At 39.2% G+C, this 23,546-nt stretch overlaps 1 protein-coding gene across 1 annotated transcript in view; it reads right to left on the bottom strand.

Annotated features, from left to right (window-relative positions):
- TMEM132C (transmembrane protein 132C) overlaps positions 1–23,546 on the bottom strand; it is a 180,995-nt gene that overhangs the window by 13,415 nt on the left and 144,034 nt on the right. Inside the window, exon 5 of the mRNA XM_085238846.1 lies at positions 15,005–15,148. Within this exon, the coding sequence (XP_085094972.1) occupies positions 15,005–15,148 (144 nt within the window). The remainder of the gene's footprint in view (positions 1–15,004; positions 15,149–23,546) is intronic.

Genomic DNA, 23,546 nt, shown 5'->3' on the forward strand with positions numbered 1-23,546 from the left:
AGCTGAATTTTTCCCAGTTTGACATATACACCCCACTTTGTATCCTTTGTCAGGTTTAAGTGCTGCCCACATTCTGGTAAAATAATTGATTGCAAAAGGAAACTTCAGAGAATATAATACAAACATTTTTATGACTCATTTACTAAGAAGGTTATGCTGTGGCTGGGCTCTGCTGACTGAAAACAGTGCTACAAGCTACAGTAGAAGGCCCACCAGCTTTTCTAGGCTTCTCCCTCAGACCAAGGTTTAAAAGTCTGATGGTATCAACACAAATGGCATGCCCCATTTTTACACATGTTAACTTGAATGGTAATCAGAAACAGTCTTTATTCACACTAGGCTGTTTCAGAATGACTGCTCAATTTAATCTACAGGTACTATGCAGCAGAGATGTATAATGTGATACGTTCTACAATAGAGTGATTCACAACCCTGTCCTAGATTTGCTGCTGTGGCTTTCTACAGTGCCTTTGCATCAGCTTCACCCTGGGAGAAGCAGCATCAGGAAAATGTTTCTCATGAAAATTACTACAGAACAGGCAAGTGAAGGCTACATGTCAGGAGTTCCAGCCTGGACTCCTTGACAACATCATCTCTGCCTAGAGCACAACTACTAGCACACACTGGGGCAGTCAGCTCCCATATTTGAGCTGCTGATATCTAACACAAGCCTGTTGTCCAGATGCTGCTGTCTCCCCTGCACGAAAACAAGTGGCCAGTGGCTGACTCTCAATGCTTGGCAGCATCAGACCCCCTCTTCCAGCAGCTGACAATGTCTCTCCATCTCTGACAGAAATTTGGGAATTATCTTAACCAGATTTTTAATTCTTTGATGGCTGAAGTTAAAAGGAATTCATATCTAAAAAAAATAACAAAAAAATTAATGTTATCTATAGCACAACATCTTCAGTGAAAGTACAAGGAAGTCCTGGCTGACATTGAATCAGATTTCTGTCTTCCTCTATGATCTCAGGAAAGTCAGTTCAACTCTTTCTCTCTGTTTTCTCCCACTATTGCAAGCAATGCAGCCCAGGGAGCCTTGGTCAGAAGAATCAGAAAGCCATAGCACCTGGAGAGCAGATCGATTTCTAGAGCCAAATCAGAAATAGTGTTCCTGGAGGACAAGATTCTATCTCTGGGTCAGCTGATAAAGCAGCTTCAGATATGACTCTTTTTTCCTGAGCTCTACCTTCTTCTGAGCAGAAGTCTTTGGGGAGGCTGGTCAATGAGATCTAACTGAATTATGCTTGGAGCAGTAGCCAGTCCCCTTCTGAAACTGGCTCCATCCTGTTCATTTCTATGGAGCTGATCCCAAAGGCAAGTGCATGAGCCTTTGGAGTTAGCTGAACAAGCTTCTTGTTTATACACATAGTAAGCCACATGCACAAGCTGTTAAAAGATTCCTGATAACATATTTAGCTTCAGTCCTACCAGATCTGGTCTAGGTGTATGATTTAATATTATCTAAAGCCCAACATTGTCAGTAACAGAACAAATGTGTCTGTCAGGAAAAAAATACAATAACAATAGCAGCAAAACTGCAAGTCCTAAATGGTTCTGGGCTGAGATCCAAACTCCATCTATATTTGTAAAGCTGCTATATGCCTTCACGGGTATACGACAAACAAATGGCTAAACAAATACATATAGCATCCTAAGGTAGTGGCTGCTGCAACTAACAAGCAGCCCTTAAAATTGCTACAGGTTAATATTTAGAACTAGGCATGCATCAGCAACAGTGGCAGGTCTTTATGACTTGCACTGAGAAAAACATTACTCTCTTCACCAAATACAAGCAGTGCTAATGTCCTTACACATGCTCCTTCTTCTGTTCCTTTATTTCCTATAAAGACATAACTCAGAGAGAGTATAGGAGGAGCACAGCTGATATGGTATTACTGCATGCATTTCAACTTTGTGCCTTCAGGTATCCATTATTCTTGAAGTCACACTGATTGCTTTTTACAAAGAAAGGCAACAGACTACCCACCTTGTGCTGTACAGGGGTGAAAGGGAGAAGGGAACAGTATCTCAGCATCTAATTCACAATGTGAAGGCTAACTTGCTAAGCGGATGCCCGTCACAAAAAAATGCAGGAGTTATGTGTGCTGCATCAGCCCACTTAGCTCAGACTGACTCAGTCAGATGGAAGTAACGGCACAGTCAACTTGTTAGAACAATTCAAAGCAGAATAGATGACACTATTTTGATCTTTACACACATGGGGTTTAAAAAAGATGAAAACAAGAATGATGGGGACAACTAAAAGCACTGCCCCATGGAATCATAGAAGAAAGGTGGAAGGGAGATTAAAAAAGGGTAATAAATTAAACAGGATCATGTTAGAAATCACATTATTTTTAATTTAAAAGGGAATTTTGTTTATGTATTTTGGATAGATAGATGAAAGTCTCTGTTTCCTCCAGGGCTTTGCAATGCTTCTGAGAAGGTCACCAAACATCACAGTGACCAGCACTCGTCTGCCCACAGTACTTCAAGAAGTCTCTGACAGAGACTGCAAGGCTGGAGACTGAGCAGAGATCTGCGTCTCTTCTCTTGTTGTATTTATGCTTTGACTACAAAAACATTCTCTGTCTGAAATGGCTTTTTATTCTTTAGCTACAGAAGAAGTGAGAGATGATGAAGGGAAAGGCTGCTTAGCCACCACCTTTAAGTGATTGTTTTTTCCTTTCTGTGTAGCAGATCGGCGAGGAGTTTTGCATTATAAAGAGATTTCTGATGCTATTTCAGCAGTTTCTCTCATTATTAAGCTGCATTCAGCTACTTTTCTCCTTTTCTCCATTTTTCTAACTTCTTTCTCCAGATTAAAACTAAAATAAAGAAGCTAGTTGGCTAACGATGGGGATAAGCACAGTTCTCCGGGGATTTCTACTTTGTTTCTCTTTTTTTCTGGCATTGTATTTTTGTGTCCCTTTGCTACAAAGGCCATTGTCTTTCCAAATGGCTTGGACAGATTCACTCTGCAACAAATCACATTTTATTGAGCTGACAGAGCAAACTACTGCCTGGAAATCAAAAGAAGAGTCATTCTTGAATCACTACCTGTGGCACTCTGACTTTGTGATCTGGGGGGTGAACATACCTTTCCACCTAGTAATGAACAAACTAACTGCAACAGATATTGGGATTCCTAGTAGCAGTCAAATGTAAAACTTCTGGGTCTTCCTTTTTCTTACTTACTTCAGATTAAGGTCTTGATCCCACACTGAGGTCTGTATTGCAGAATTGCAAGAATCGAGATGGCTATCACAACATGAGCTGCCTGTCACCCCATAAGGGGTGTGACATGTACTGCCTTGGACTCTGCAGCTATAAAAGGGCTGCTGACACTTCTGAAAGATTATCTCCCCTTTGTTGGCTAAATTCTGCTACAGATTACTGAGAAATTTTCATCCAATTGCTGCTGGAGGCAGATAGTTTAAAAAAGACAAATATCATGTCAAATATAAGCTGGGACTGTCTTTCAAAAGATGGCAAACTCAAAACGCTGTCTGCTCTGGTTTGTGTCAGTTGTATGCAGGAGTGGAAAGAATGACAGCTATAAGACCCACAAATAAATGGTACCAACTACGTGAGCCTAGCATATAGCTTGTTTATCGTCCAAGCAGTTTTTCACCTCTAAAGACATTAATCCTTAGCAACAGGTCCCTGAAGGACAGTCCTGAAGGACAAAAAAGAGAAGCTTTTAATATGGCAATGCTGTTAAGTTTTATGAAAACTGCAAATTTGTGAAGAATCTATCTGTTTTCTAGGAACAAATCTCTCTGGTTTACCCTTAACTAAACACCCTGAGGTTTAAAATTCTCAAAACTTTTAAATGGAACAGAAATGAAGAGAAATGGGAAAGCGATTCTAGGTTGACCTGCTTGAGTAGGGGAGCTGGACAAGGTGACCTTCAGAGGTCCCTTTCAACCTCACCTATTCTGCAATTAAATAATTTCATGTTATGATAATGGTAGAAGTCCTTCTTGCATTCATTAGCCTTCTACACCTAGAAAGGCTAATTGCAAATAAAGACATAAATATTTCAATATCCGTGGGATAAATATTTTAAACTCTACTTTTGGTAGAGTTGCTTCACGAACTGATTGGCTTCCATCACTTGAAGGTATGAAAAAAGCAGTAGAAGTGTCAGAGAAATCAAAGGGAAGCAAATGCAGCTTGATAAGTACTTTGTAGGATGTTAGCTGGCTACTGCTCTGTACATACAGAGGAAGACTAAAATGATTAAAACTAACTTGTATTCTTAGAGAGAAGCTTTAGGTGTGACTGGCATGAGCAGTGACTGTGGGTGATGAGAACCTTGCTGAGATACGTACATAAAGTGGAGGCATATTCAGCTGGAGGCCACTTTAAGTAAAATAGGCCAAAATGACTTGTCAAAAACTTCTGCAGGTCAGGGTTAGAAATGTGAAGAGTTGTGTTCTTTCCTCCTAGATCGCTTTTTGAAAAGTGAGGCTGCTCAGCCCTCTTCAATGAAGTTTGCATTGAGGCAGTAATACATAAATCCAACGTAACCCTGGGTTCAGCACGTGGTGAACAGTTTGATGCTCCCAACTTCTCTTGGAAATAACATCAAGATGCCAAAAAAATCTGCTTCCCTTCAGAATAACCCTCAGAATAATGTCTGGGCTGCAAGAGCAGGAAACCTGCATGCCAGGTATGTCTGTGTGCCACTGCCCTTGCAGTCCTTCACATCTGCCACACCTGACATAGAATGCTTTTCTGTCACTCACAGTTTTAATACGATAGACAAAAAGAAGCTTGCATTTCTGTTAAGAGCCCATACCTCACAGAGATGTTACTCCTGTTTTTTTTTCCCCACCTCAATCTGCTTTTATTGTTGGAAGAACATACTTTATACTTTGTGTGATGAGACCAATATTGCAGTTTCGAAGAATCTGATCTCAGGTTTCTTGAAGGACATTGTCTCTCAACAAGACAGAGCAAGAATGGACATCCTATTTCTGAACAGGTCTGGCCTTGATGGGCTCTCTTCTTAGGGACCTGGCCAGGCAGGTTTTGTGATACGTGGCTTCCAATCTATTCTCTATGACTTGGGCTCACATTCTCCTCACTCTGTTATTTTGACAAGACAAAGAAGCATTGCTGTGTGTCTTTAAACAAGTTAATCCTTTATTTAAAATAATAAACTTTGTAGTGGCTTCTCAGATGATCATTCCTATCGGGCTGGAAAGGTCCAGAATCTGTTATTTTGAGTAAACCCATTTGCTCGTTTCTGTTATACTAATGTAAGTGTTGCTATGTATTCAAAGGTTACATAAATGCTTAAATATTTATGAAAGCACTTCTATGAGAAAAAAGCTTTTTTCAGTGCCTCTTAAAGGAATCTCAATTTCAATGAGAAAACTTACAGGATAATTAGTAAAGAACAGTGATGCTCAGCACTTTTCAAAGATATGACTCTTACAATTTCAGCTCAGCATCATCACTCTTACATACCAGAAGGGCAATTGAAGTACATGAAGGTTAAGCTTTGTGCAAAAAAGTCATTCGTCCCATTAATAAATACAAAGCACCAGAATGACTTATCCATTAAGTATACTAACACTTAAATATCAGACAGAAAATGCTAAGCAGTGATAAACCATTCCACTAGATTTTGAGATTTTCTAGGATTTTGTAACATTTGTATCCTTGCTGTAGAATTTGTTCTACAATAATCTTACAACAGTATTTTCTGCAGAAATTTCAGAGGTTTTCAGGTTATGGTTCTATAGATTAAGAAAGTCTACATTACATTAACATTACCTGATGGCAACTGCTTCATAAGAGGGATTTCAGTGCCTGATTGAAAAACTCTGAGTAATCAGTAACCTGCTGCTGGAAAATGGAAGCAGTCTCAAGGTCCTTAGTACTTATTTCCTCATGCTAGACTGTTTAAACCTGGTAAGAGTTAAAGCTTCAGACACGAACTCTTCCATGATCTCTGGCATGATATTTACAGCTCTGTCACACTCAGAGCAGCCTTTATAAAGGAGGTATCCATTACAGGAGTTGCTAATTGCTAGTGTGCCTTGACTTTACCAGAACCACTCCCTGTTTCCACTGATTTCAGCTGGAGCTGCGCTCAGTGACTTGGAAAGTGAAGCCAAAAACTCCCCTCACCAGGAGAGCATGAAGACAAATACAGCAATGAAGACTTTACCCTGATAAGGCTGTCATAATAAATGAAAGGCTTGTTTTTTTTCCTATTGCAAGCCAGAATAACGTTGAGAGTTGCTTAATACCTATGACCCAGCAGAATAAAATGAATTTGTTTCTGGAAAATATTGAGACTAATCACCCCCACTCTGGAAACAGTGATGAGGGAGCAGGGCAGACATTACACTTTAATAAGTGATTAAAGCCACTCTTAGAATTAACTCTCTGCAGTTTTCAGTGGACAACATGGCTTCTGCTTTCACGTTGCATTGTGCTTGTGAACAGCTGCCATGTTCCAAATGTGGTTTCAGTCCCTGCAATCAGCCCTCAGGCAAAATTCCCAGCAACCCGCACTAATAATGCAGGGAATGAGCCCCGAGCACTGAAGAAAAGGAGAGAATTCTGTAAAGTCAGGGCCATAGTTTAGAAGCAATTTGGACTCTGTCCTCTGAGAAGCATCTGCATTTTCAGTATCAGCAGCCAGATTAGCAAAACTAACTAGAAAACCCCCAAAGCTAGAGAGCATTTCTTAGGGAAAAGGCTGTACATTATCTAATCTCATTACAAAGATTTTGCTGGCAGCTTTGCAGAGCAGAAGCAGTACATTTAACTAACTGAATATCATTCACTATGACAGAACTGAGAGAGTAAAAGGGGCAAAAAATGCCAGCTGAGGCTGGAGGGCATCTATTTGCTCCCAAATGACCAGCTTTTGAAGCTCAACTGTAGCTGTGCCGAGCCACAGGAGCTCTCTGCAGATACCATTATCACGTAAAACAAAATCTGTCTTATTTTGTGCACTCTCAAGTCAAGTAATTTCTGAAAATGGGGCAGAATAGAGAGTTTGGCTACTGCTCACTAGGGATGCACCAGTCTACACATACAGCGCAGTCCCAAATTTCTTGCGTGTCAAAGCAGGGTGAATGAAGAGACTTTTAATTTCTTCCAACTACATGCTTTGGACAGTAGCTGCACATCTGAGAACATCACATTGCTTGTGGTTACCTAACTTCATATGTATCTACGGTATACAAGTTCACACTGTGTATATTACAGTTATTAGCAGGAAAAAAAGGAAAAAGAGAGGCAAAACATCACTTTTTCTAACTATATTTTTCAAACAGATCTGGAGAAAACATCTAATCCTCCCATCAAATCTATAGCTGCCACAAGACTCATTCTATTTCTCCCATTCTCTTCCCTAGTCTTGAACTTGCAGCTTTGAAGTTGATTTTGAAGCATTTTCTGTGGATTTTCAGGCATTGTTATCGCCACTTTGCTTTGATTTTTCATTTGGGATGTATAGGTTTTCCACTCCGGCATCACTAACACCAGCAGTGAACTGCGTGAAGGCATGAGATGACAGGGAAAGCAGTCTGCAAGGGTATGGCTCAAATGCTTCATTAGCTGCCTTTGAAATCTTTGCCTATTATGTGATGGCAAGGTATTTACACCTTTTATTGCTGGATTCAAGTAGCTCAGATTATGTCTATTTTGAGTTTCAATTTCAATTGAGACCGACTGTTTGGACAATAGTGTTATACATTAATGGCAGAACATCTTCCATGAAAGCTCCACATACGGCTGTCCTCTGTGTTGTATTTGCATCTGATATTACTGTGCAATCAGGTTTCATTTTTCTGAAACTCCTCTGAAGTTTTTTCACTTTGCTGATATGTATTGATCCCTGTAAATCACAGGGCTATGAGAAGTATGGAGGAGGGCAAGGAGGTGGATTTTCTCTTTGTAATTCTGTTCAGAATACATATCGTATTGGATTTACCGGAAGAAAAGCCTACAAAGTAACAGGGCTTAAAGAACAGCAAAACAATGGAATGTCCGTGCTGTGACTTTCCTTGTGTTTTCAAAGCTTTTTACTTTCAAACAGCTCACACAGAAAAGCAGTATCAGAAGCAGAAAGAGGAACCATCAGATAGAAAAACTGCTAGTTTTGCACTCACAGAGATACAGCTTCTGCTTTCAAGGCTATAGCAGAATGTGGTGAGTTGGAACTGTATTTGCAGTTCATCAGCCACTGCACGTTCATTTCAGGAAAGCGATTTGTGCTGGCCCTCGTGGTTTCTGCACCATGGGGGGAAGCATTGACAGATCCTATGCTTGTTCAGAGCTTGCTGCTGTGTTCCCTCAGCAGGGAGCATACCTGGCTCACAGTCCAAAAGCAGCACGGTTGTGATGGTTCTCAGAGCAGTGTCACATGAACTGGGCATCCTGCTCTCACTTCTGGAGCTAACCAAGGGAAGGCTTGCATACCTGAGAATGAACACAGACTCCTCACTAGGGAGAATACAACTTCTCTATTTTCCTTCCAGAAAGTTTCAGCTCCTAATTTTTCTTATTTTTCCCAGTGAGAGCACTGCTGCAATTTTGGCTATGTGAATGATGCACCTGAAAGAGGCATCAGAGCTCTGTGAGCAGCTGCCTCCGTGCCACAAGAGGAGGAGGACTGCTTGTAACTATGGATGCTTTGACTGAACCCTTCATGCTCCCACCAAACCACAGAAGACAACATCACATTCAAGCATATGGTCATAATGGATTTCAGGAAACCCTGTTTCATTTTTCCTTTCGTCTCACAGGACTGAGTTAGGAACGAGACATTTTTTAGTCTAAACTTCATCCTCCTACTTGTTATTCAGCATTGACATCTCTAGAACAGTTGCACCTACCTAACAAATCCCAAATAGAGGTTTCTTTGACCTAAGTAAAAGTTGAGCAATAAATCAATTGCATTGTAATCACTGTAGCAGCTTTTATTTGGGGGGTAGCACTTTTCCTTGATCAAAAAAGCTGTAGGAACAACAGGTTAGTTCACATCAGCCCCTTATTCTTATCTTCTCCTACAACCTCAAAGCAGAACGCTAAACCCTAAATCCTCTGAGTCTTGAAGGCTTTGCAGTAAAGCCCCATACAAAGAAAACATGCACGTGCTGAGGTGCAATAGAGGTTTGGACACTTCTCCTGCTACGTCTAGCAGGACTTGGAATGTATGAGAAAAAAATGCAACGTGCCCATGATGTGCCAGGGTTTCTAATGGACTGATTTCTTCTGAAATTCTGCTTCCCTGTGAAATCACCATCTGCATCATCACACTTCATCACAGCCATCACCACATCATTACTCGCCTTCAGATGCAGAGAAAGCAGTGGGAAGAAAGGCTATGGGAAGCTTTGCTTGGAGCAGACTTTTCTTGCCTCTGACTAATACAGAATTTCTTAATTCTTGTATTTTGGCGTTATCCATAACTTTTCATTGAACTAAGTACAGTTATCTACAAATTATGCTTAGGAAGCACTGATTCTCTATGAGACCACTGTAACACTAATAGTGTAACCTTTTAATTTCAATAGGAAAGGAATCAGATCTTGAATTAGTCCTATGGAAAGTGACACAACAAATATTTAGGTCATTCCTCAACAATCTCAAGCATTTCCATACCCTTCCATAGATATTTATAGATGCATATTTTTATAGAAAGCACTTATTTTTGTTACGGGATTTGTTTTGCACCACGGTACTATGATGAGCCATGAAGGAGCCCAAGGGACTGTCCCTATACTGTTAAAAATTCAGGGTGAGCTTTCCTGATGGCTTTAATGAGTGCAGCACTTTAATGAGTGCAGCACTGAGCTGTAAGAGTTCGATCCTTTAGAGCTGCCTGCAGCTCAGCCTCCCACCTTGGAACTGCATTCAGTCCACTGACAGAAAAACAGGTAACGCAATTTCTAATAAAACTACCTAAAGATGATGCCAACTAGTGGTTCCAAACCAAAGTAAAAGCAGTGCTTTCCTTTTCTACTTGCAAAATACACTGTATATTTTGCTAATACTGGAAAGCAGTGACATTTCTTTGCAGTTATCTGAGCAGCAGCCCCTGTCCATGGCAGGGGGGTGGAACTAAATGATGATAGAATCATAGAATCTTTAAGGTCCCCTCTAACCCATATCATTCTATGACTCTATGATTACACGAACTGAAGAGGTTGAACAATAGCTATTTGTTTAAGATTGAGTATATTAAGACAATAGAAAAGTGTCTTCTAAATATGTATCTTCTTAATAAATGCCCATGACTTCTCTAAGAAACAGGTTTTGTGTGTCATATGGTGCCAGACGTAAAGTTTAAAAATTAAGTTACTACAATTAGCATACAACTATTTATTTATCTATTAGGAACCCAGGTCCATCTGTCAGCTTCCTTATTGGCAAACTGAGATTTTCCTCCATCAGGTGTCATAAAGCATCCAGTGTGGTCTTTAATCTGACTGGAACACAAATGAACAGCAGACATTTGAACATAAGCTGTGTCTTTTTAGTAAGAATTAATTCCATCATATAAACTGTTTCCATCACAAATGACAAAGTCTATGAAACATTCATGAGCCCTAAATGACAGTTTCATATGAGTAGGTTCCCTGATGTTAGTAGTATTCACAGCAAAGTTACTCATGTGTGTAAATGAATACTGCATTGAGCCTTTAAACAAGATCCACAACCTGGGCAGTTGTCTGCAAGTCCCATCACTATTGCTTTGAAAGCTTTGCAACCAGCATTGCTTCCAGTCTTTTAAATACTAAAGTTCAACCGCAAAAACCCTCAGCGAAAATTTCAGCCCCCAACAGTCCAGTGTTGCTTTGATCTGGGATTTTGTTTCAACTTACTGTGATAAGAGAGGGACAGCTGTGACACGCTGTCCCAGATTTGGGTTTGTAAGAGAAATTCCTAACATTCTTCCAAGGGCCTTTACCTGCAGTCAGTGTCTGCCTCTGCTCGTCAGTTCCAACGAAAACAAGAGCCCACTGTGCATTAACAACTACCAAGGGATATCTTAAAGGTGAGATCTGTGTTTCTCTTCTCACTGATGGCCATAGCAGCTGCATATTTGAGCAACTGTTATGTGAATCTACATTTTGATCTTAAGACATTATTAAAGCTATTAATGTCACTTAAGAATGAAAGGAAACTAGTAAATAAGGTCTTCAGAGTATTAGGCTACTACATTCAATTTATCATTTATAAATAATAGCAACATAATAAACAATATGATATAATGTGTGTAACATCCCTTCATGTAGCAGCGGGATACAAGCTAGCCCAGAAATGACTCCTGAAATACAGACAGCACAAAAGATTTTGAACTCAGATTATTTTCATGGAAAAAAACAACCACAAACCCACATCCACAAGCTTGTAAGCATCAAGGGTTTTCTGTCTGGAAATGTCACAAGGTAATGCAAGTCTCCTGATATTCTGCTCTTCTTCACAGCACGAAACCACATCTGTTCCAGCAGCCAGGTGACCTGGGAACCCGGAGCAGTGTTTGCCCTCAAGCAAACCACACAAAAGCTCTGGCAAAAGCAGCCACATTCCACTCAAATTTCTAGGAGATGAAAAGGAGCCTACATATGCAACAGCAATCACTGTTAATGAATCCAGATACACGGATCCTACCAGTAATTTCCATCTTAGCAAAGCAGAATTTGGCTGTTGCTTGATTTTTAGTACCATAATAAATTTTTTGTCCTCTTTTAAAGGTTGGACCCCTGTGTGAAGGTCTAGAGCACTCAAAGACTTTTAAAGGTCAGGAAATCAACAGTAAATTTGGAAGTAAAGAAGAGTGCTGCTCTGAGCTGAGAGCAAGAGGTATTAAAAAAAAGTAAAAGGAGTAATAGTCAGCAGATTAAGACAGGATGCAGACAATGCATTGAGCTGCCTCGAGACCAAGCTTATCACTGGGGAAACTATTACCTGTAACTTGCAGATATATCTTATCTTTCAATCTCCACTGGGCTCTGTTACTGAGAATAATGTAACAGAAGCCAAACTGAAGGCACCGTAGAAATTAATAAAAATAAGCTTTTATCTGATGGCCATGTAGCAGGGCAAAAACATTACCTCTAGGCTGTTTGCACGACCCGTACAAATGGACACTTATCTGTTAGACAGACAATTCTGCTATGACGAGGATGCTTGGGAATATCAACTGTAGACACATGCACACCTTTGTTGAGGATTTCATGATCTCGTACAAAGAGGTATCATTTATTAGGACTAGACTTCATTTTTTTAAAAGAATGGTAACTCCCAACAGGATATTCAAATGAGTATTTTACAGAGGAAAATGATAAATCTACAGAATTCAATATAAATTCTGTCCAAGGAGGTTGTGGATGCTCCATCCCTGGAGTCAATCAAAGCCAAGCTGGATGCAGTTCTGAGCAGCACTGTCTGGTGGTTGGCAAGCCTGCACATAGCAGGGGTTTGAAACTAGATGATCATTGTGGTCCTTTTCAACCCAGGCCATTCAATGATTCTATGATAAAAGCTTAATGGAGAATTTCAAAAGGAATTAAGGATGGAATGCTTTTGTGCTCCATGTGAAGCTTTCTGAATATTTTTTAAACTCAAAATACATAAAGGCATTTTAGTTTAACTCAAAATCCAACTCAAAATGAAGTTTGGCTTCATTTTCCCATGTAAAGAGATACCCTGGAAACTAGAACATTCTAGATTTAAAAGACCAAAACCTATTCCTTTATGATGAGATGATAATTTTTTTTGCTTAAAGCATATCGTTGAACTCTACTTTTTAACTTGCTGTATGATTTATAGTAGTTAGCATTCATATTTCACAGATGCATTCCTCCAAGGATTCCACTTATATTTCTAAATATACAGAAGATATTTTCCCTATTCATCTGAGCAATTTCAGAACATTTCTGAAGAGGAAATTACACCTGAAAATTTTCTCTAGTCAATTCCAATAATCACTGTGTGTTAGCCTTCAGTTATTTGTTTCACTTTAACTTCAGAGTGCCTAGATAGGGAGGCTTCTAGACGCCACTCAGAAAAGTTCCAATAGTGCAAACAGACTCCATTTTAAGAAATCCTTTTAGTGGAGATAACTTATTTCTGCAGAAAAGAAGAGCACAGCAGGATCCCAAGTGCTAATCAAAGGATAGAGTGCTAAAAAAAGCCCATTTTTTCCAAGCAAATGGTTGGAGAACTGCAGTAGTCCAGGATATACTGCAATTACTACAAGAAGAACACTCTCCTCTTTGTAAGGTTTCGGAATTCCATTTCTCCTTGATCAATATGCTCCAAAGCTATAAAGCTCAAAACATATCTTTGCAGATGAATTTTTATTTTGGAAATCATTGTGCTGCCAATTTCTATGCATTATCTGGTGGTATATATCAAGTCCCCAGGAAGATTTTAACAGTGGTCATTTTTACTCTTAGGAAGAAGAAATTCCTGTGAGGCTGGAGTTACATGGTGAAATTCTGTAAGCTCCTTAAGCAAGAGAGCAAGTCTAGATGATCACACTAGGTCTTTCTGCACTTAGTTTATTTAATTTTTGAATGCTATCCTGTATTTTAAGTTTCTCAGTCATAGTTCCCACGTGTTTCTCAATAAGGTTACAATCAGAATGATACTTAAATTAAATTCCAGCTACAATTTTGTAATTAGATGGGTAATCAGATGTAATTAGGAAAAAGTTAATAGGAATTCTTTCAGGAAAAAGCTCTGTTAAGCATCTGATATATGGGAATACATCAAGCTCCAGTGAAGTGGAGAGATTTGCTTGGCTGTGGCAGATCCACTGGAAGAAGAAAGCTATCTCTGTACAAGTCTTATCAGTATAACAGCTTTATTAGTTCTAAGAATATCTATTTTTCATAGAACCATAGAATATCCCAAGTTGGAAAGGACCCATGAGGATCATCAAGTCCAACTCCTGCTACCACACACGACTACCCTGAAATCAGACCATATGTCTGAGAACGTTGTCCAGACACTCCTTGATCTCCAGCAGATCTGTGATGTGACCACTGCCCTACGGAGCCTGTTCCATGTTCACCACCTTCTGATGAGGGACCTTTTCCTGATATCCAACCTGATCCTCAGTTCAGGCTCAATGATGTGGCAGTACTATTTGTGCACTATCCATGCAAGAGAGCTGATAGCCCTTTAAAGACACCTAAAGATTATTCTCACAAAGCCCAGTGTGCTGTTTGATATGAAGTCACATAAACAATAAATTCCTCATCCAAAGACCTCATGGATGCAGGCTAAAATCACCTTTGCTCAAAGAACATGCATTATGACAACCTCATTTTGCAAAGCTGCAACAGGATTCATGCACAGCAACTGCCTTTGTGCTGACTCTGCACATCCTTAAATTCCCTTCAGGGCTTTCACTGCAGTCACAGTAAAGGTAGCTGTGTTGCTATAAGACAGTACTACACTACTGGTGTTTGTTTCTTTGTGACATCAAGCTGCTAGTGCTAAATTGATGTAATGGGTCATGCAAGTGTTTTCTAGCCACTTCTGTGCAGAATCAACTTCTTAATTCACAACAGAATTCAGCAGAACTTGCATTTCACCAGGATAACTTTGTATTGCAGTTGCTGGGGAACGCACATCCAATCCATTCCACTGATGCAGCTGTGGAGGTGATAATAACAGCTGGCAAGGTAATAAGAAACATCTGGAGAAGCAGAACTAACAGCATAGCTGTTTTTGCAGTGAATGAACTCTGTGCACAGAGGACCTGAGGTGGCATGACAAAGATATTTTAAAATTAGAACACAAAAATTAAACACTGAAACGTGATTGAAACTCAGTATGGTGGCTGTACTGATGCACCTAAATCTCTCTTTTTCTTAAAAATCCTCGTCTTTGTGCTTTTGAAACAAAAGAACAATTAATTTGCAGGAGCAGACTGAGGGTTTTTCCCAGGTTGTTATTGTATAAAAAGATGTGAAATTTCAGAAGCCAACAGGGGGCATGAGCTTACTTTGATGACGTCTTCATCAGAGGATTTGCACTCAACTGATTCAGAGATGTCAGTCACAGCACTGTTCTCCTCAATGGAGACCACTTTGATGGGCACTGCCACAGTTTTTCCTGTGAGAATTGCGGTGTTCACAATTTCTGTATCCTGTATACAAAACAAAGCACAGCACTTTTAAGAAATGGCTAAAAGGATTTCCAAAGAGCAAGCATCAGCTCTTCAACAGGACATGTACTCAAGAGGGATGCATTAGTTCTCAGGAGCTAATGACTTAAACACATCTTTTATTAGGCACAGCCTGGTAATACACAGTAAAAGCCCTTTTATATTTTACCTGTTCAATAAACACAGTCACCTGCGTCATACACTGATAAGTAGCAAGCAAAATGACTGCAGCTCAGCTCAGTCTAAGCAGGCACACATCACAGGTAACTTCTACATTTAAGAATGTGGGGCTTTTCCCAGTATTTGTCTTCTACAGCGTTTATTTGGGATTATTATAAAACTGAGCTCGATTGTCAATATTTGGAATGGGTTGCGAGAGTACTGAAAGTAAAAATATTACTCTCAGAATTGAAGCCCACTGCAAAGACAGAGCCTTTCTGTGAACTTTGCATCTGGAACTGTTTCAAGGTGATTTAATTTCCATTGATATGGCCAATGAAGAAATATAAGGAATCCAGAAGGAGTTACAAATGCTATTAACTGCAGGGAAAATAACATGGAAATCCAAAGTTTGCACTTGGGTCTTGGCATCTAAAAGCCTTTAGATGCACCATCAACTAAGCTAACTCCTCTAACTGCTGGACTGTTTCAGCATCATTGTAATCCCAAGAATCTCAAGCAGGAAGAACTTCAAAGTTTTCCCCAATTTTTTTGAAATTCCAACTCCATAAAGTGAATAAAATATTCATCAAAATTCTCAGCAGCAAACTCAACAGCAGTGCAGCTGTTGATGTCAACCGCAGGAAAATGGGGCACTGATACTACTGACAGTGGCTTTAATTCAGGTTTAGTGAGCTTGAAATCTAGGTCAGATTTTCTTTTCATCTTGCAACTTGCTATTTCTCAGGTTCTCCTACTGCTCACATAAGAAACCCCACCAAACATTAAAAAAATATATATTAAAAAAGAGATGTCGACTGTTCAAGGAAAGTCATTTATGGAAACAGAGAGACTCAACACAGTAAATTAGAGCCAGACATAAATACCATTGATGGAAAGTCTAAGGCCACTCTTAGAACCCCTTGACCTTCAAAGCTGCTCTTCTATCAGCAGACTTCCAAAGCAACAAGCATGCAATTACCTGCATAGCTTCACCAAAATCAGGTTCAACAAAATTTTTGCTGTATATTTGGCTATTGCAAGTGCTGCATGTCCTTTGAAATTAATCTTTTGCCTCCATTCTTTAGTGCCTTATTTTTTGTGACCCAGAGTGTTAAACAGTGTGAACAAAGGACTGCAGGGTGAAGGAACAGTAGGAGAGTTTGTGGAAATGACAGGACATCTTCTCAGGCTATCTCAGCTCCGCCTTGAAATGATTCTACTCAGATCCACTTTGTCTTTAGCAGCTGATATGAGTTACAAGTGGAGAAATCTAATTTAAAAGGACAGGTTCAGAAGAAGAGCAATGCCATAAGTAGAACATGCTCTTTGGCTTGGGGATCCATTCGTGTTTATATTTAATGGTAATTCATGAAGTTTTACACAAAAGTAAGAAAATCAGGCATACAAAACAAAACAAACAGAAACAAACCCCATATCACTGTTACAAAGAAGATGAAAAACAAAATGTGATTATGCAGTGAGATGAAACTTCTCTGCTACAAGCAGTAGAGTAAATTCATTATCTGGTTTTGACTTGCAACAAAGTGCTTGGGAGTCACTGGAAATAGCTTTGCCTATGCCACAAGTCGGTAATTTCATGTTGCTTTGGTTAAAAAAACAAAACCCTCCCACAAAAAAAAAAAAACAAAAAAACCACTTTGTAAGAGGAATATCATCTGTAAGATGTGAAGTGCTCCTCAGCTGAGCACCAGCAAGATTTAAATGACTGAATTAAATGATTGTGTCTGGTTTTGAGAAATCTTCATTAACGACTGCCTCCATATACAAAAGTCTTCTAAAACCAGAAAGAATAAACTATTTTAAATGTTCATGGACAGGGCTTGAATAATAGGCTTAAGCTACAACAAGGAAGATTTGTTTGACATTAAGGCAGTCTTTATTATACAAATAATGGTGGAGAATTTCTGGAATAGATCGTCTGGGACAGAATAAAAGACATCATCTATCATGAAAGAATTCTGAAGAAAGCTCATACTACGTATCTTTCAGAAATAACATCTGTTCTTTGAGCAGGGTAGAAGAAGAAAGGGAGCAGGTGACCTCTTGTGCTTTCCTCCACCTCTCTTTGTTATGATTCTCCAATTTTCAGAACTGAGTGGTAACACAGTAACCCATATATCTTATATCCTAAATAAGCTTATTCTGCTTCATCTATTCCAAATAATATGATCCATCCTCACCAGACAAAAGAAAATGACCTATACCTTTAAAATGAAAAACCTGATAGGCAAATGTGAGTGATTTTCTGCTTTCTGCACTATTTAGTGCAGAACTGATGCATCAATTGCCAAGTAATAATCTGTCACTTCTGTTTCTCTCTTTCCAATAAGTCATTATTGGTGTATCTCAGTTCTAAGTGGGTTTGATATAAAGCCACTGCTACAAAAGTTTGAAAAACCTTTTGAAATTTCTCAAGGCCTTTCTATAGAGAAGACAGGAAATTTGACTACTAGCGCATTATCAGCAATTAGAAAACCTCAATCTTCTGTCCTTTGCTAATGGTTTCACTAAAGGAAGTCGTGCGCATATGAATGAATTTATTTTGATTAATGATTTCAGAGCTGCATCTGCACCAAAAACCTGTAAAAGGAGGTTTGTTGTGATCAAGGTTACTGAAGTTTTACATCTCTTTACATCTATGCATGATGTGCACAAAGGAAGGAAAATATACTGGAAATGTTACCCAGTACCTTCCTAAATAGTACCACTGCAATCATCAGAGAGTCTCAGCATTACAAAGAAATTGGTAGCCACCTCACCTCAGCTTGTTGTATTTAATATCCACTGATAGCAGTCACAACTCATTGCTATTACACAGATTTGCAAATACTGAAATACAAACAATTAGCATACTATATAGCACGGTAAAAGTAATTTTCAAATCTGTCCTTTCCTTTATTTGGTCTGTAAGTGCCCTGTGCTCTTCATCTGCAATCTTTAAATAAGCAAGATCAAGGAACTGAGTCTTCATTCTTCTGCCTTTTTCTTTAGAACTAAAATAGAGTAACAAATATCCTATATCCCTCTATATGGAAGAGCCTTGTGGCACAACTTCTGCCTCCTCTATGTTTCCTTTGTATTGTTCCAATACAGCCTAAGGCTTTAATGTAACTCAGAACTGACCCAATGTCTGCATCTGCACCCACACAAGAGCTGTCAGGCAGAAAACTAAATAACATAAGGAAGGATTCATTGTCCAAGACTCCCTAAAAGCTGAATTGAAATTCATAAAAATAAAAGGAGCTTAAATAGAGAGGTCTGTCTGTCTGCTCTGTAACACTGAGCACTCTGAATGTGCACCACAGACAAGAGAGATAATAAAAAAGATTTAATCAAGAAGCCCACAAGCTAAAACTGGTAGGTTACATCAGTCTAATTGTTTGGAACTCCTCCATGCATGACTGTGGCAAGCTACCACAGTAACAAACCCTGATTTTACATCTGTGCAAATCAGAAAATGAATTAATGTCCACCTCAAAGAAAAATGGTGATATTGAAGGCAGGCAGGAGTCAGATTCCACATTACATTACATTACATTACATTACATTACATTACAACCTGTGTTCAGTGAGAGCAGTACACAGTAATTGAGGCAAACATCACCAACCTACAGGAAGGATCAGAGCTTTCCAGCTTAGAGCCAGGTGGAATTTTGGCTAACCCTGATGTCATAACTTGAAGGTATTGTTGCTCATGCTCTGGTCTTGGTTACACCAGAGTTAATTTGATTAAAGCCCACTAGCAGTAATGTTGGTCTAAACATCTCCTTCCACAGTTGCACTCACTGTGCTGCTTCACAGAAAATTCAGCTGAATTGTTATTCAAAAACATCAGTACATTTCTAGAAAGGGAAAATGACATTCATAAAGTAAATGTGTTCCAGCCATTTGAAATCAGGGAGAGCTATGGTTGACTCTGCAGGAATCTGACTGCTTATCCCACCACTGCTGCAGTCAGGGAACTTCCACCAATGTCAGTGGGAGCAAGAACACAGAATCTGAGCAATAGTTGCTTGAATTTAGCTGAAGAGCAAACCTCGTGTTCATCCAACCTCTCAATTGTAAGAAGGCAAGCATTCAGCCATGACTAATTTAGGAACTAATTCAACATTAAATTGCGGCAGAATGTGGAAGCAAAGTGACAGCTGTTTAATTAAAGTCTAAATCCGATTAGATGGTGTTATCAAGAGAAATCCATGGGAGCCTGAGGTCATGAGAATGGTCCTGTTTGCAGGCAGAAAATTCTCTAAGTGGAATCTCATAGAATGATGTTAATCATAGCATTACGATTTCTCCTTCACAAACACAACACCTGATGAGCAACAAACCCACTTAGGCCCGAAATGGTAATTATGTTTTACTTTATAAGGAAAGTTTATTTAAAAACTTTGTAGAAAAGAGACAGTCAAGGCACTGCCCACCTTAAAATCAAGAGAGTATTTGCCTTATGGAAAAAGGACAGAAGAAGAAAGCCCTTGCATGTTGTTGACAGCACTTCAATGACTGAAGACAGTGCCTTTGCAGGAGAGCTCCAGGAACTGTCCTGTGCTTCCAACTGTTGTTCAGCCCATCACCCTTGATGAGCAGTGACACCCTGGCAAAACAGTCACAAAAGAAAATGGGGATGTGGGAAATAGAAAGTAAACTCCACACATACCAGTTGCAAACAGTATAAATATTCTATTGATGAGCAGTAAGTTATGCATTACAAGTTTCCAGGGCATCCTAGTTAGAGAGATGCACAGAACTGTTCTGCTCTGCAGACAATTGTTATGCTGATTTGTGAGTCTGGTGACATGATTTGGGTTATTAATACCACTAAGATTACAGCTGATTAACAAACTGACATTGTTAGGCAGCAGATTCTGTTTATCTACATAATTCCATGATTAAAAATAAATTACACATTGAGCTTTCTGCCAAATGGATTCTCTGACACTCACATTCACAGGCAGTATACACAGAAAAAAAGGGAAAGAAGTTGACGTTGTTTCTAAATTCTTAGCACACACTGCAGAAAAACAGGCAAGTTCTTACAGATGAAAGCTTACACCAGAATAGAGGACTTCCCTGAGGCAAACTGACCTCACGGCAGACAGCTGGGGAGGACAAATTTTGTTCGTGGGATTTTGGCTTGTTCTATTCTTTCACTTGATCCCAATGCTATCAGCCCACCACTTGTAAATCCTGTTCTGCTTTGCTCATCTTCACATAAACATGAGGACTTTTACTTTGTGAGTAATGCCACACTGCAAAAGAAATGGGGTAATGCTGTTAAGCAGTAAAATCAAGAGACCCACTCTTACTTAATAGCATCTGTCAGTGCTCAAACATGGATCCACGTGGAATCTCAGTGATTCTACAACCCTTAGATCCATAGCGTGATGGAAAACTGAAAGAAATGAGCAGGTAAACAGTGGTGAAAAATCAAGCCATTCAAAATCCCCACAAGAAACAGATCCATTCAATGTAAGTGGCCAATTCTGCAGCCTGTTTTTGACTGGGATAGTAGTACAAAAGATCCCTGTATCTTTTGGAAGCTAATTCTCTTCGACACACGACAGCCCTATGAGATATCTTCTTTTTGTTAATTCTTTGTTAAACAGCCAACAAAGGGACATGGCACAAAAAATTAAGGACAATACCTTCCCTAAAGAACAAACAATCCAGAAGTCAAACACAGATAAAACATCATCCATGGAAAGACCCGAAGGTGGATGTTGGCACTGTTCTGTCCCCAGCATGCACAGCATTTTTTTGAAGAGTTTGATCAACATGATGTCTGGGGTTCTCCAGGAGTTTGAAAGAAGGTAAATGGAGGAAGTTTGGAAATGGGAATGTAAGGAAACAAACTCATTTTTCATTTCCCAGAAGAGTAGCTTTAACACAGTCAAAGACCATCAGACCAAGCTGGGCACTCTCACCCTTTCCTCATAGGTTGGCCCACTGATACAAAAACAGTGGCTGGCACCAGAAGGAGAGAAAGCAAAGTCAGGCAGGATGGGAAAGGCTCAATCTTTCCTGTAGGTTTTGTGAGCCATGTAATTTATTACAAAGATCTGAGTGTCTTCAAAATGGGAACTCAGTGTTCTGCAAATGCACTGCCTTTTTAATCAATGATCTTGTCTCTGTTTACAGCCTATATATTGAGATAAATCTTAATTACTGTCCCCCACCCACATTAGCAACAGATCATTCCATTTTCTTCCCTGCTTGTATGATTTTCAAATGCACTGCTAGTGGGAATTTTGAAACCTCATAAATTAAATTCTGCAGGCAGAAAAGGGGAATGTAGAATATATTAACAGTTATGGATGCAGAAAAATTTATTTGGATTCTTATATGACTAATCTACACTTTGCAGCAAATCCACCCTGCTAACTTGCAGACTTGTGAAAGGGAAAGTGCTCAATAATTACTTTTATGTAGCAGATGAAGACTCAATTGGTAAATGTAATTCTATCATCTCTCAAAAGTGAACATCTCCTTTAAAAAGTAAGAAAAAAACAGAGCAACTGAACAAAATTAGGTATGTCTGGAATTGCTTTTTTCGCAGTGCAGTTAGTGACATAATTATACAGATAGATTCAAGTTATAAAGCCAGTACTCAGAGCTTTGTATCTGTACGAAGGCCACATTGACTTGGTCAGATACACTCTACCCCCACTCTATCAAGCTTATTATGACAACAAAAATTCACTATCTGTTCCTCATAATTTTGAATAAAAAAAGGAAAATCTTGTTAGAATAAACTATTGCCACCTGCGAACTCTACAAGTGGCATTCTGGGTAACAGATCAACATGCAGTATGAGAATGTTCTGCTGTAAGGAGAAACACTCCAAAAAATACAGTAAGAAACATTTTGCTTCAACTCGGAGGCTGAATCTTTCTTCAAAGCTTATGGAAATAGCAAATTTATCATCAAAAAGGCAGAGCTTTGTGATCGTTAAAGATGACCCTTCACTTCAGCTGTGTTTGAAGCTAAGTGGAACAAAGAAACCTTATTAGCTGGTAGGTCCAGAAAGGTACCGTGACTCTAAAGGTCTGTATAAACCTATATATCTCCTATATATCTCTTCTGCATGGAAAGAGACGTCAGAGTCCCCTGAAGCTGCAGACAAGTGAGTTAACTGGCTCCAACACTCCTTCCTTCCACCTGTCATAGAACAGTTACACTACTTGAATCATGAGTAACAGGCTCAGCTCATGCGACAACACATTGCACTTGCATTCGCCACATTTTTAATGAATCAGGGCCACAAGAAATAACTTCAGAACTTCCCTTCCACCCCAAATTATTCTGACAAGATGATCTCATTAGATAATCTGACCCCTTAGGTGAAGGGAAATGCAAATTAATGGCATGAAATTCAATCCACAGAACATTTTCATGCTTGACTGTGTCTTCCTTTACTGTCTCAAAAGCTGTAAATGTGCATAGTTTGTCTTTTCTAAGTGTCTATCATAATCAATGTGTATCAACAGTGATTGAGCCTCTGGCTGGGGGACTCTGCTTTGTAGGAGCTGTGACACTGAATTCAATGAGGTATAACTCACTAGAAAGACAAGTATTTTGCTAAAGCTGTCTCTAGTTCCTGTTATCCACAACGAGTACGTTAGGATTCAGTGGCTGGTATATATTTTCAAAGAAAGATGGTATTTTCTGCTGTGTGGAAGAAGAGTCTGTAAGTGAAAATGATTTCAAAGGCAACAATTCTGGAACCACTCAAAACACAGATTAAGGACATAAGGATAATAATGGCAGGAGACAGTAAGCAGAAGTACACATTTCATCTTTCTATAACCAAAATGTAGAATAAGGACATATAGGTGACTGAAAAACGATAGGGAGCAGAAGTCCACTTTCTATTTATCTTTGTTTAGGCATAAATGAAGAACAAAAAAAACCTCCTGATTTTTAAAAAGATGCATATCTGTTAGACAAGAAAGAACCTGCCTCATCCTCCTTGTATTTTCATTCCTTACTTGCAGTAATTTGTTAAACTGACTCAGAAAGAACTTACATAGAATCATATCATGTAGAGAGAAAAATCTGTAGTAATGGGTTGAAATGTTTGTGATTACCTGAGATATTCCTACTTCAGCATCATTACTGCTCACTCTGAATTTAAAGAATGTAAAGAGATGAAAAGATGTGAAGCGACAGGTAAAAAACCCGTATCTGGAGACCAATA

The sequence above is a fragment of the Meleagris gallopavo genome, chromosome 17 (genome assembly GCF_905368555.1).
Source record: "Meleagris gallopavo chromosome 17, MGAL_WU_HG_1.1, whole genome shotgun sequence".
NCBI lineage: Eukaryota > Metazoa > Chordata > Aves > Galliformes > Phasianidae > Meleagris > Meleagris gallopavo.